Here is a 13,208-nt window from a genome sequence, read left to right as displayed (position 1 = left end):
CTACCTCCCCTCCTCTTTCCCTTGCTTTTGGCGTACCCCAGGGCTCAGTCCCCGGCCCCCTCCTTTTCTCAATCTACACATCCCCTATTGGGCAAGCCATTAGAAGATTTGGCCTCCAATACCACCTCTACGCTGCCGACAGCCAGTTACACACCTCTTCCCGTGACATCTCTGCACTTTTTCCAAAACATCACCAACTGTCTGTCCGCTGTGTCGAACACTGTGTCCTCTCTCTATCTAAAACTGAACCTCTCAAAAACTCACCTACTGGTGTTTCCACCCTCTACTAACCGACCTCATTCTGATATCTCCATCTCAGTGTGTGGCACCACCATTACTGCCAGACAACATGCCGCTGCCTTGGGGTCATATTCAACTCTGATCTCTCCTTTACCCGATACATTCAAAATCTGGCCCAGGCATGCCACCTGCACTTCAAGAACATCGCAAGAATCTGCTCCTTTCTCAATTTAGACGCGCCAAAAACTCTCACTGTTGCCCTTAGCCACTTTCGGCTCGAATATTGCAATTCGCTGCTGATCGGCCTCCCCTGCTCCAGACTCTCCCCTCTCCAATCCATCCTGAATGTGGCAACCAGGCTTATCTTCCTGTCTAGCCGCTACTCGGACGCCTCTGCCCTGTGCCGGTCACTGCACTGACTGCCCGTTTAATACAGAATTCAATTTAAACTCCCTATTTTCATCCATAAAGCCCTCCACAGCGCAGCGCCCCCCTATATTACCTCCCTCATCTCAATCCACCACCAGCCTGCACCCTTCGCTCGGCTAACTAAATCAGACTGAGTGCCCCTTTAATTCGAACCACTCATTACCACCTCCAAGAATTCTCCAGAGCAGCACGAGTCGTCTGGAACGCACTACCCCAAACTATCCGGGCAATCCAGGACTCGCAGAACTTCAAGCGGGCCCTAAAAACGCACCTCTTCAGGGACGCATACCACATCTCCTAAACCAAACCCCTCTGTACTCCGCCTGATAACATGCTCCCTGTCCTACTGACTGCAATCCCCCTGGTGGCCGCCATCAGCCGCCCCCTGCAGTCGCACCGATTCAACCACCACATGGCTTAAGTCTGACCATTGTCTATGTGTATAGCACCCCACACTCTCCACCTCGCAATACTGCGCACATCTCCAGCCACCTTTACCTTCTGTATTTTCCAATTATCTGTAGTATGTAAGCTCTTTGGAGCAGGACCCTCACCCCTAGAGTTTCCATCAACTGATTACTACATGTGCTTGGGGTTTTTGCATCTTTGTTTTTTGTATCTGTCCTCCCCTGTCTTGTAAGCGCTGCGAAATATGTTGGCGCTATATAAATTAATATTCTTATCAATAAAATGTGAGAGCTGACAGCGTATTGACACGTTATGATGCAGAACCAAAGCAGTTGACACTGAAAATCATGAAATGCAGATAAGAATTAGGAGTTGCTCACATCAACCATTCAGATTACGGTTTTCAGTGCATTTTTTGACACAATATCTGGATTTCCTTGGGTTGCTATGGGCAAACACCTTTACTTTATTGCGGGGGGGAGGGGGGTTACCAGTTTTGATTACTGAGATATTTCAGGTTTCTATTTTATCCCCGACAGCTGCAGCCAAGAATCAACAGAAGCAACAAGTCCTCAATCAGCCACAAAGTTCAGGAGGTAATGATCTATATACTGTATTGGCAGGTATAATATGAGGCCTCTGAGAAGGATGTGACTCAAATCTTTCATTTCCACGCATATATTGGCTTGTATTGAAGGAGTGTAATACACGATCATGGTAAGCGCTCCAGAGCAGGAGTTGCTCTTTTGCTATTAGAGCTAGTTCCAAATGGATTAACCCATAGGGCATATGGATTGTTCTAACAGCAACAAAGCTGTTGGGGGGATTATTAGGCTTAATTCACACGGGTGGATTCCGCAGCAATAACCCTTTGTAGCCTGCAATGCAAAAAAGATTTTTCATGCACACGAGCGGAAAGTAATTGCGGTTTCCGCTTGTGGATGAAAAAATACAGCATACTCCATTTTCCTACGGTTTCCTCACAGACGGCTTCCATTGAAGTCAAGGGAAGCCAATCCGACCCGCGGCCCATCCGTAATTGACATTTCGGACTGGCCACGGATTCCACGGGATAAACAGAAGTGAAAAAAAAATCTGTACTGCACATGTCCCACGGCGGGCTGCCCACGGTCCACCCAGGGTACAGAGAATCCAGAAGAAAAGAGGTCCATGGACGCCACCTGCACACACAGGTACGCAGGGTCACCCACCACGGTCACGGCCGAATTCCGCGTGGTATCACTCATGCGGATTCCATGCTTGCAATGTGCATTTGGCCTTAGTGTGTATTTCTCTTTGCCCTTCTCCTCCATTGTAAATTAAAGGGGTTATCTAGTTTTTAACTGTTGATAAGTTATCCCCAGGATAGGTCATCATTACGCAGTTAGAAATGGCAGTTCGACAGGGCAAGAGACAAGTAGGCCACAAACTCTGCCTAAATGCTTTGCACTTCAAAGCTATCGCCAATGCTGTCGCCTCTGTCCCTCATCTTTGCCGTCTGTTTCAAAACCTCTTTCCAACGCCCACCTCTGGGGCATTCTATTCATCAGCCCCTCTTTCCTATCCTCACCTATGCACAGTTCACATCCACTCTTTACTTTCTTACTAAGCCTCAAACCCCCTAATGCCAGTGATAAACATTACCTGTCGCCCTCAAAAATGTCCTAACCATCTGCTCACCCTCGCTATCATGCTGCTACTAGCAGCTGGGGATATCTCTCTCAATCCTGACCCACCCTCCACTGCCCCATAATTCTCACCCGCTACCTGACTCACTTAGACACCCCTCAAGCCCTACTATAAGCCCATGCATACCCTCCCCTGACTCCTTTTAAATGTGCGCTCTGGAACTGAAAATCGGCATGTAATAAACTCCCCACCATCCACAATTTTTTTTACTGCTAAATCTCTAAATCTGCTAGGTCTTGCAGAAACATGGATACAGCAGTCTGACACGGCCTCCCCTGCTGCATTGTTTTTTTAACTGCCTGCAGTTTTCCCATACACATGGACCGGAAGACAGGCGTGGTGGAGGAGTAGGTGCTCTTCTCTTCTCAAAATGTACCTACCAGGTCATCTCCTCCCCTTACCCTCACTTACTTTTCCATCGTTTGAGTTACATATGCTCCGCCTTTTCCATCCGCTGTCCATGCGAGTAGCCGTTATCTACTGCCCCCAAGGTGCTCTTTGCCTGTTTCTGGACCATCTTGCTGCCTGGCTCCGCCACTTCCTGTCCTGTTAAATTCCAACCCTCATCTTAAGTGATTTTATCATCCCCATAAATGTCCCCATTTGCCTCTCAGCTTTTATAACTCACCTCCTCCCTTGGTCTTTCAAAACTTACAGCCTCTTGCACTCACAAGGATGGCAATACTCTGGATCTGCTCTTCCTCTGTCTCTGCTCTGCTTCCTACTTCACTAACTCCCCTCTCGGACCATAAGTACCTCTCTTTCTGTGTGAAGCTTCCTAGTATCTCCCCAGACTCTCCTACATACAGGAACCTACAGGCCGTTCCCACCCAATACTTTGCTGAGTCCCTACAGTCCTCTCTGTCCCCTATCTCTCTTCTCCCCTGCCCCAACCTGTCTGCCGCACATTACAACACTGTTGTCAAGCATGCCCTGGATGAAGCTGCACCCACTGTGACCCAAGGCTTCCGATGCAGACCTTGGCAACCCTGGCTCGCGCCTCAAATGCACTTCATCCAGTGGTGCTCGACGTGCTGAACGGCTATGGCGGAAGTCGCAAACGTCCGCGGACTTGCTTCATTATAAATTTATGCTCAGAACCCATAACCTAGCCCACCACCATGCCAAACAAGTCTACTTCACATCTCTCGTCTTCTCACAACCCTAAACGGCTCTTTGATACTTTTCACTCCCTTCTCAGCCAAAAACTGCAGCGCCCAGTGACGGATCTGAGTGCTGAAGAGCTCGTTGCTTACTTCAAAAAAAAAAATCAATGACATATGGCAGGAAATAATATTCAATCTCCAGACTACCCTGACTCTAGTCTTGTCAGTACTGGCTCCTGCTCACTGTCTGTACTCAGACCAACGACAGAGGAAGAAGTCTCCAGATTGCATTTCTCTGCTTGCCCCATCACCTGCGCTAGTGACCCTCTTCCCTTACACCTCCTCTGGTCCCTCTTCCCGATGGTCATCTCCCATCTCACCACTATAGTCAACCTCTCTCTGACCTCTGGCATTATTCCCTCCTCTTTCAAACATGTCAAATCGAGGGGAGATTTACTTTTTACTGATCCTCTCTACTGATCTCTCTGCTGCATTTGACACTGTTAACCACAGACTCCTCAGTATGCTTCGCTCTATCGGCCTAAAGGGCACTGCTCTCTCCTGGTTCTCTTACCTATCCGACCACTTATTCAGTGTCTTCTTTGCAGACTCTACCTCCCCTCCTCTTTCCCTTGCTGTTGGCGTACCCCAGGGCTCAGTCCTTGGCCCCCTCCTTTTCTCAATCTACTTATCCCCTATTGGGCAAGCCATTAGGAGATTTGGCCTCCAATACCACCTCTACGCTGACGACACCCAGTTACACACCTCTTCCCGTGACATCTCTGCACTTTTTTTTTCCAAAACCTCACCGACTGTCTGTCTGCTGTGCCTAAAACTGAACCCCTCAAAAAATTACCTACTGGTGTTTCCACCCTCTACTAACCGACCTCATCCTGACATCTCCATCTCAGTGTGTGTGGCACCACCTTAACTCCCAGACAGCACATCTGCTGCCTTGGGGTTATATTGAACTCTGATCTCTCCTTTACCCCATACATTCAATCTCTGGCCCAGGCATGCCACCTGCACCTCAAGAACATCACAAAAATCTGCTCCTTTCTCAATGTAGACACGCTCTCATTTCCGCCTTCAAGAATTCTCCAGAGTAGCGCGAGTCGTCTGGAACGCACTACCCCAAACTATCTGGGCAATCCCTGACTCACAAAACCTTAGGCGTGTCCTAAAAACGCGCCTCTTCAGGACGCATACCATATCTCCTTAACCAAACCCCTCTGTACTCCGCCTGATAACATGCTCCCTGTCCTACTGACTGCAATCCCTGGTGGCCGCCATCAACCGCCCCCTGCAGTCGCACCAATTCAACCACCACATGGCTTAAGTCTGACCATTGTCTATGTGTATAGCACCCCACACTCTCCACCTCGCAATACTGCGCACATCTCCAGCCCCTTTACCTTCTGTATTTTCCAATTATCTGTAGTATGTAAGCTCTTTGAAGCAGGACCCTCGCCCCTACTGTCTCCATCAACTGATTAGTACATGTGACTGGGGTTTTTGCATCTTTAGTTTTTTGTATCTGTTCTCCCCTCTTTTGTTAGCGCTGCGGAATATTTTGGCGCTATATAAATTAATATTGTCAATAAAATGTGAGAACTGACAGTGCATTGACACGTTATGATGCAGAACCAAAGAAGTTGACACTGAAAATCATCAAATGCTGATTAAAATTAGGAGTTGCTCACAGGAACCATTCAGGTTACGGTTTTCAGTGCATTTTTTGACGCAATATCTGGATTTTCTTGGGTTGCTATGGGCAAACACCTTTACTTTATTGCGGGGGGGGGGGGGGATTACAGTTTTCATTACTGAGGTATTTTCATGTTTCTATTTTATCCCCGACAGCTGCAGCCAAGAATCAACAGAAGCAACAAGTCTTCAATCAGCCACAAAGTTCAGGAGGTAAGGATCTATATACTGTATTGGCAGGCATAATATAAGGGCAGGAGACAAGTAGGCCACAAACTCTGCCTAAATGCTTTGCACTTCAAAGCTATCACCAATGCTGTCGACTCTGTCCCTCATCTTTGCCGTCTGTTTCAAAACCTCTTTCCAACGCCCACCTCTGGGGCATTCTATCCATCAGCCCCTCTTTCCTATCCTCACCTATGCACAGTTCACATCCACTCTTTACTTTCTTACTAAGCCTCAAACCCCCTAATGCCACTGATAAACATTACCTGTCGCCCTCAAAAATGTCCTAACCATCTGCTCACCCTCGCTATCATGCTGCTACTAGCAGCTGGGGATATCTCTCCCAATCCTGGCCCACCCTCCACTGCTCCATAACTCTTACCCCCTACCTGACTCACTTAGACACTCCTCAAGCCCTGCTATTAGCCCATGCATACCCTTCCCTGACGCCTTTAAATGTGCGCTCTGGAACTGCAAATCAGCATGTAATAAACTCCCCACCATCCACACCCTTTTTACTGCTAAATCTCTAAATCCAATACCACATATACGCTGACGACACCCAGTTATACACTCCTTCCCTTAACATCACTGCACCTTTTTTTCCAAAACATCACCGAATGTCTGTCTGCTGTCTCTAACACTATGTCCTCTCTCTTCCGGAAACTGAACCTCTCAAAAACTGAACTACTGGTGTTTCCGCACTCTACTAACCGACCTCATCCTGACATCTCTATCTTAGTGGATCTAAATCAGACTAAGTGCCCCTTTAATTCGAACCTCTCATTCCCGCCTCCAGGACGGGAATCCAGAGCAGCATCGGTTCTCTGGAACGCGCTACCTCAAACTATCCGGGCAATCCTAAACTTCAGGCGTGCTCTTAAAACGCACCTCTTCAGGAAGGCATACCATATCCCCTAAACCAAACCCCTCTGTATCCCACCTGATAACATGCTCCCTGTCCTACTGACTGCAATCCCTGGTGGCCGCCATCAGCCGCCCCCTGCAGTCCCACCGATTCAACCACCACATGGCTTAAGTCTGACCATTGTCTATGTGTGTAGCATCCCTCACTCTCCACCTCGCCATACTGTGCACATCTCCAGCCCCTTTACCTCCTATATCCCCCCATTATCTGTAGTATGTAAGCTCTTTGGAGCAGGACCTTCACCCCTGCTGTCTCCGTCAACTGATTAGTACATGTGACTGGGGTTTTTGCATCTTTGTTTTTTATATCTGTTCTCCCCTATTTTGTAAGCGCTGCGGAATATGTTGGCGCTAAAAAAATTAATATCAATAAAATGTGAGAACTGACAGCATATTGACACGTTATGATGCAGAACCAAAGAATGTGACACTGAAAATCATCAAATGCAGATTAGTATTAGGAGTTGCTCACATCAACCATTCAGGTTATGGTTTTCAGTGCATTTTTTGACACAATATCTGGATTTCCTTGGGTTGCTATGGGCAAACACCTCCACTTTATTGCGGGGGGGGGGGGGGGGGGTTACCAGTTGTCATTACTGAGGTATTTTCAGATTCTATTTTATCCCCGACAGCTGCAGCCAAGAATCAGCAGAAACAACAAGTCATCAATCGGCCACAAAGTTCAGGAGGTAAGGATCTATATACTGTTTTGGCAGGCATAATATGAGGCCTCTGAGAAGGATGTGGCTCAAATCTTTCATTTCCATGCATATATTGGCTTGTATTGAAGGAGTGTAATACATGATCATGGTAAGCGCTCCAGAGCAGGAGTTGCTCTTTTGCTATTAGAGCTAGTTCCAAATGGATTAACCCATAGGGCATATGGATTGTTCTAACAGCAACAGAGCGGTTGGGGGGGATTATTAGGTTTAATTCACACTGGCGGATTCCGCAGCAATAACCCTTTATATCCTGCAATGTAAAAAAGATTTTTCATGCACACGAGCGGAAAGTAATTGAGGTTTCCGCTTGTGGATAAAAAATTGCAGCATGCTCCATTTTCCTAAAGTTCCCTTACAGACGGCTTCCATTGAAGTCAAGGGAAGCCAATCCGACCCGCGGCCCGTCCGTAATTGACATTTCGGACTGGCCATGGATTCCATGAGATAAACAGAAGTGAGAAAAAAAAAATCTGTAGGGCACATGTCCCACGGCGGGCTGCCCACGGTCCACCCAGGGTACAGAGAATCCGGAAAAAGAGAGGTCCATGGACGCCACCTGCACACACAGGTACGCAGGGTCACCCACTGCGGTCACGGCTCAATTCCATGTGGGATCACCCATGCATGCCATGTGCATTTGGCCTTTGTGGGTATTACCCTTTGCCCTTCTCCTCCATTGTAAATTAAAGGGGTTATCTAGTTTTTAACTCTTGATAATTTATCCCCAGGATAGGTCATCATTACGCAGTTAGAAATGGCAGGAGACAAGTAGGCCACAAACTCTGCCTAAATGCTTTGCACTTCAAAGCTATCACCAATGCTGTCGACTCTGTCCCTCATCTTTGCCGTCTGTTTCAAAACCTCTTTCCAACGCCCACCTCTGGGGCATTCTATTCATCAGCCCCTCTTTCCTATCCTCACCTATGCACAGTTCACATCCACTCTTTACTTTCTTACTAAGCCTCAAACCCCCTAATGCCAGTGATAAACATTACCTGTCGCCCTCAAAAATGTCCTAACCATCTGCTCACCCTCGCTATCTTGCTGCTACTAGCAGCTGGGGATATCTCTCCCAATCCTGGCCCACCCTCCACTGCTCCATAACTCTTACCCCCTACCTGACTCACTTAGACACCCCTCAAGCCCTGCTATTAGCCCATGCATACCCTTCCCTGACGCCTTTAAATGTGCGCTTTGGAACTGCAAATCGGCATGTAATAAACTCCCCACCATCCACACCCTTTTTACTGCTAAATCTCCAAATCCAATACCACATATACGCTGACGGCACCCAGTTATACACTCCTTCCCTTAACATCACTGCACCTTTTTTTCCAAAACGTCACCGAATGTCTGTCTGCTGTCTCTAACACTATGTCCTCTCTCTTCCGGAAACTGAACCTCTCAAAAACTGACCTACTGGTGTTTCCGCACTCTACTAACCGACCTCATCCTGATATCTCTATCTCAGTGGATCTAAATCTGACTGAGTGCCCTTTTAATTCGAACTTCTCATTCCCGCCTCCAGGACGGGTTATCCAGAGCAGCACCGGTCCTCTGGAACGCGCTACCTCAAACTATCCGGGCAATCCTAAACTTCAGGAGTGCTCTTAAAATGCACCTCTTCGGGAAGGCATACCATATCCCCTAAACCAAACCCCTCTGTATCCCACCTGATAACATGCTCCCTGTCCTACTGACTGCAATCCCTGGTGGCCGCCATCAACCGCCCTTGCAGTCATACAGATTCAGCCACTATACAGCTTAAGTCTGACCATTGTCTATGTGTATAGCATCCCTCACTCTCCATCTTCCCATACCGTGCACATCTCCAGCCCCTTTACCTTCTGTATCCCCCCATTATCTGTAGTATGTAAGCTCTTTTGAGCAGGACCCTCGCCCCTGCTGTCTCCATCAACTGATTAGTACATGTGACTGGGGTTTTTGCGTCTTTGTTTTTTGTATCTGTTCTCCCCTGTTTTGCAAGCGCTGCGGAATATGTTGGCGCTATATAAATTATTATCAATAGAATGTGAGAGCTGACAGCGTATTGACATGTTATGATGCAGAACCAAAGCAGTTGACACTGAAAATCATGAAATGCAGATTAGAATTATAAATTGCTCCCAGCAACCATTCAGATTACGGTTTTCAGTGCATTTTTCGACACAATATCTGGATTTTCTTGGTTTCTATGGGCAAACGCCTCCACTTTACTGTGGGGCGGGGGGATGGGGGAGACTAGTTTTCATTACTGAGGTATGTTCAGGTTTCTATTTTATTCCCGACAGCTGCAGCCAAGAATCAACAGAAGCAACAAGTCATGAATCGGCCACAAAGTTCAGGAGGTAAGGATCTATATACTGTATTGGCAGGCATAATATGAGGCCTCTGAGAAGGATGTGACTCAAATGTTTCATTTCCATGCATATATTGGCTTGTATTGAAGGAGTGTAATACACGATCATGGGAAGTGCTCCAGAGCAGGAGTTGCTCTTTTGCTATTAGAGCTAGTTCCAAATGGAGTAACCCATAGGGCATATGGATTGTTCTAGCAGCAATAGAGCGGTTGGGGGGATTATTAGGCCTAATTCACACGGGCGGACTCCGCAGCAATAACCCTTTATAGCCTGCAATGCAAAAAAGATTTTTCATGCACACGAGTGGAAAATAATTGTGATTCCGCTCGAGGGTGAAAAATTGCAGTATGCTCCATTTCCCTGTGGTTCCCTCACGGGCGGCTTCCATTGAAGTCATTGGAAGCTGTCCCACCCGCGGCCCATCTGCCTTTTTTTTTTTCCGGACTGGCAATGGATTTTGTGGGAAAAGCAGGTGTTTCAAACAAAAAAAAATCTGTATTGGGCATGTCTGACGGTGGGCTGTGTGGACCATCCACAGTACAGAGAATCCGGGAGAAGAGAGGTCTGCACAGACGCGCCTGCACACACAGGTACACAAGATCGCCTGCCGCAGTCATGGCAGGATTCCGTGTGGGATTTCCCATGTGGAATCTGTGCGTGCCATTTGCATTCGGCCTTAGTGTGTATTTCCCGTTGCCCTTCTCCTTCATTGTGTAACTCTTCACTGTTAGAACTTTAACTATTATTAAATATTCACAAGAGGTCCCTGAGGAGCTCAAGTTGAGCGAAACGCGTCAGGACCAAGGACCAGATATTGATTAAAGGGGTTGTCCCGCGCCGAAACGGGTTTTTTTTTTTTCAACCCCCCCCCCCCCGTTCGGCGCGAGACAACCCCGATGCAGGGACGTACAGAAAGCTCACCGGAGCGCTTACCTTAATCCCCGCGCTCCGGTGACTTCTATACTTACCTGTGAAGATGGCCGCCGGGATCCTCTGCCTCCGTGGACCGCAGCTCTTCTGTGCGGTCCACTGCCGATTCCAGCCTCCTGATTGGCTGGAATCGGCACGTGACGGGGCGGAGCTACACGGAGCTACACGGAGCCCCATAGAGAACAGGAGAAGACCTGGACTGCGCAAGCGCGGCTAATTTGGCCATCGGAGGGCGAAAATTAGTCGGCACCATGGAGACGAGGACGCTAGCAACGGAGCAGGTAAGTATAAAACTTTTTATAACTTTTGTATGGCTCATAATTAATGCACAATGTACATTACAAAGTGCATTATTATGGCCATACAGAAGTGTATAGACCCACTTGCTGCCGCGGGACAACCCCTTTAAGCCTTCTTGGTGCTAATACCAAGCACAAATAATCTCAGTCTTGGGCACCATCAGTTTCCCAAGACTGTAGATACTACCGTTGTGGGGGTGTATTATCACCCTAAAACGGTTATAGATACCAGTTAAGGCATCACACTATACCTAGAAAGCACGACATATGGCACCTACATTTTCAAGAATCCTCTGAGATACTTCCAGAGTTATTAATATTTTTCTTTATGTATTATGTGTGTCAGTCTTTGTGAGTACTATTTTAAATTTTAATTGCTTTATTAAAGGTTATGTTTTAAAGTCCTAACAGTGAAGAGTTGCACATAACATTTTGGACTTTACTTGCCCCCAGTGACAAATTCTCCTTCATTGTAGATTAAAGGGGTTATCAAGTTGTTTACTATTAACATGTTATACTCAGGATAGGTCGTCAATACAATGTGAGAGCTGACAGCGTATTAACGTATTATGCTGCAAAACCGAAGCAATTGATACTGAAAATTATCAAATGCAGATTGGAAGTGGGAGTTACTCATATCAGCCTTTCGGATCACAACACCTTCAGTTTTATTGGCGGTGTTAGTTTTCATTACTGAGGTATTTCTTTTAGCCCCGACAGCTGCAGCCAAGAATCCACAGAAGCAACAAGTCATCAATCAGCCACAAAGTTCAGGAGGTAAGGATCTATATACTGTATTTACTGCAACACTTTACTTAATCAATGTGAAATCGTGGCGGTGGGGCTGTGCCAAACTTTCTTAAGGGGTTGTACCAGAATTACAAGTTATCCCTTATCTGTAGCCTAGTGGATAACTTGCTGATCAGTAGGGATCTCACCTCTGAGACCCCCATTGATCCTAAGAACAGGGGTCCTGGGTCCCCCTCTTCTCCCCCCACCCACCCCTGCAGTGACATGACAGTGAATGGAGCACTGGCCAAGCATTCACAGTCAGCTGTCAATCCATTTAAGTGGGGCTGACGAGATGCATAGCAGAAGAAAACGTGGTACTGGGTTAGCCAGAAAAATCTCAGTAATGTCAAGGATTAGTGGTGGTCTCAGCGATAACCTCACCACGTTCAACAAGTTATCACCTATCTTTTGGATAGCAGATAACTTGTAATTCTGGTATAACCCCTTTAAGATGCTCATGCACTTCAGTAGTTGGCAGCTGAATGCTCATTTGGCGGACATCTGTTTTTCCAGAACCCCATTCACATGTACACCCAGCTCAATGTGTTCTGAGTTGATTCAGCGGAATAAGCTGTTGCCAAACACCTTTATTGGCAGCTTACCTTCCTTGAGAATAAAAGATTGGGCATGTTGGCATTTTACATGCCCGATCTTTTTTCCCCAACATCTTCCAAAAAAATCTTGATTGAAAGTCCGATGCACATTAAATGGTCAGCCATTCCTGCTAAAATCAGCAGGTTCGACAAACATTGCCTTACTGTGTATGGCATTCTTTATATTTTTTGCCAGTATTTTGTGCACTTTTCTTTTTTCCTCCCTATTTTCATTAGTCCGTGCAGGTCAGAATCCACAGCAACCGACTCCACCAGCTGTCTGCCACCCAGCAAGTTCAAAAGTGAGTATGGATGTTGTTTCTGCGGAGCGGCATTATAGATGGGAAATCAGACCCTTTCACATTGCCCAGTTATCCAGCATGAAGGTTCTTCTGAACATTTATTTGCCTGATACTCGGACCTAGTAAAAGTGCCAATAATCAGCTGCTGAATGAATGAGCGAATGCTCATTCGTCAGCTGATCATTGATATTCAGCAGGCATAAAAATGCTTGTTGATTGAAAAACTTCTTTGTGAGTATCAGTGAGGCCAGTTTCACACGGCCGAGAAAATTGTGCAAGATTTGTGCTTTTTTAGTCGCACAAATGTGAACCTCCATTTGTTTGAATAGGTTCAAACACATGAGTGATAGGTTTCCTGCATAGCATCGTATCGCGGTGCCATGCAAGAACACATCACAGTATGTCCTATCTAGCTGCGAGATCTGCCATTGTTTTCAGCAGTGTCGACCCTATTGAAAGCAATGGGAGAACTCTGC

At 46.8% G+C, this 13,208-nt stretch overlaps 1 protein-coding gene across 38 annotated transcripts in view; it reads left to right on the top strand.

Annotated features, from left to right (window-relative positions):
* LOC136612721 (uncharacterized) overlaps positions 1-13,208 on the top strand; it is a 107,153-nt gene that overhangs the window by 69,650 nt on the left and 24,295 nt on the right. For 7 of the 38 annotated variants that reach the window (XM_066593286.1, XM_066593285.1, XM_066593284.1 and 4 more), the window contains 6 exons: positions 1,617-1,673; positions 5,736-5,792; positions 7,367-7,423; positions 9,748-9,804; positions 11,757-11,822; positions 12,668-12,732. In XM_066593286.1, the coding sequence (XP_066449383.1) occupies positions 1,617-1,673; positions 5,736-5,792; positions 7,367-7,423; positions 9,748-9,804; positions 11,757-11,822; positions 12,668-12,732 (359 nt within the window). The remainder of the gene's footprint in view (positions 1-1,616; positions 1,674-5,735; positions 5,793-7,366; positions 7,424-9,747; positions 9,805-11,756; positions 11,823-12,667; positions 12,733-13,208) is intronic. The other 31 variants (XM_066593301.1, XM_066593288.1, XM_066593302.1 and 28 more) reach the window with 24 other exon arrangements.

The sequence above is a fragment of the Eleutherodactylus coqui genome, chromosome 2, assembly GCF_035609145.1.
Source record: "Eleutherodactylus coqui strain aEleCoq1 chromosome 2, aEleCoq1.hap1, whole genome shotgun sequence".
NCBI classification, from domain to species: domain Eukaryota; kingdom Metazoa; phylum Chordata; class Amphibia; order Anura; family Eleutherodactylidae; genus Eleutherodactylus; species Eleutherodactylus coqui.
Note: the sequence above shows the minus strand (reverse complement) of the source record. Positions and strands in the feature narration are given on the sequence as shown.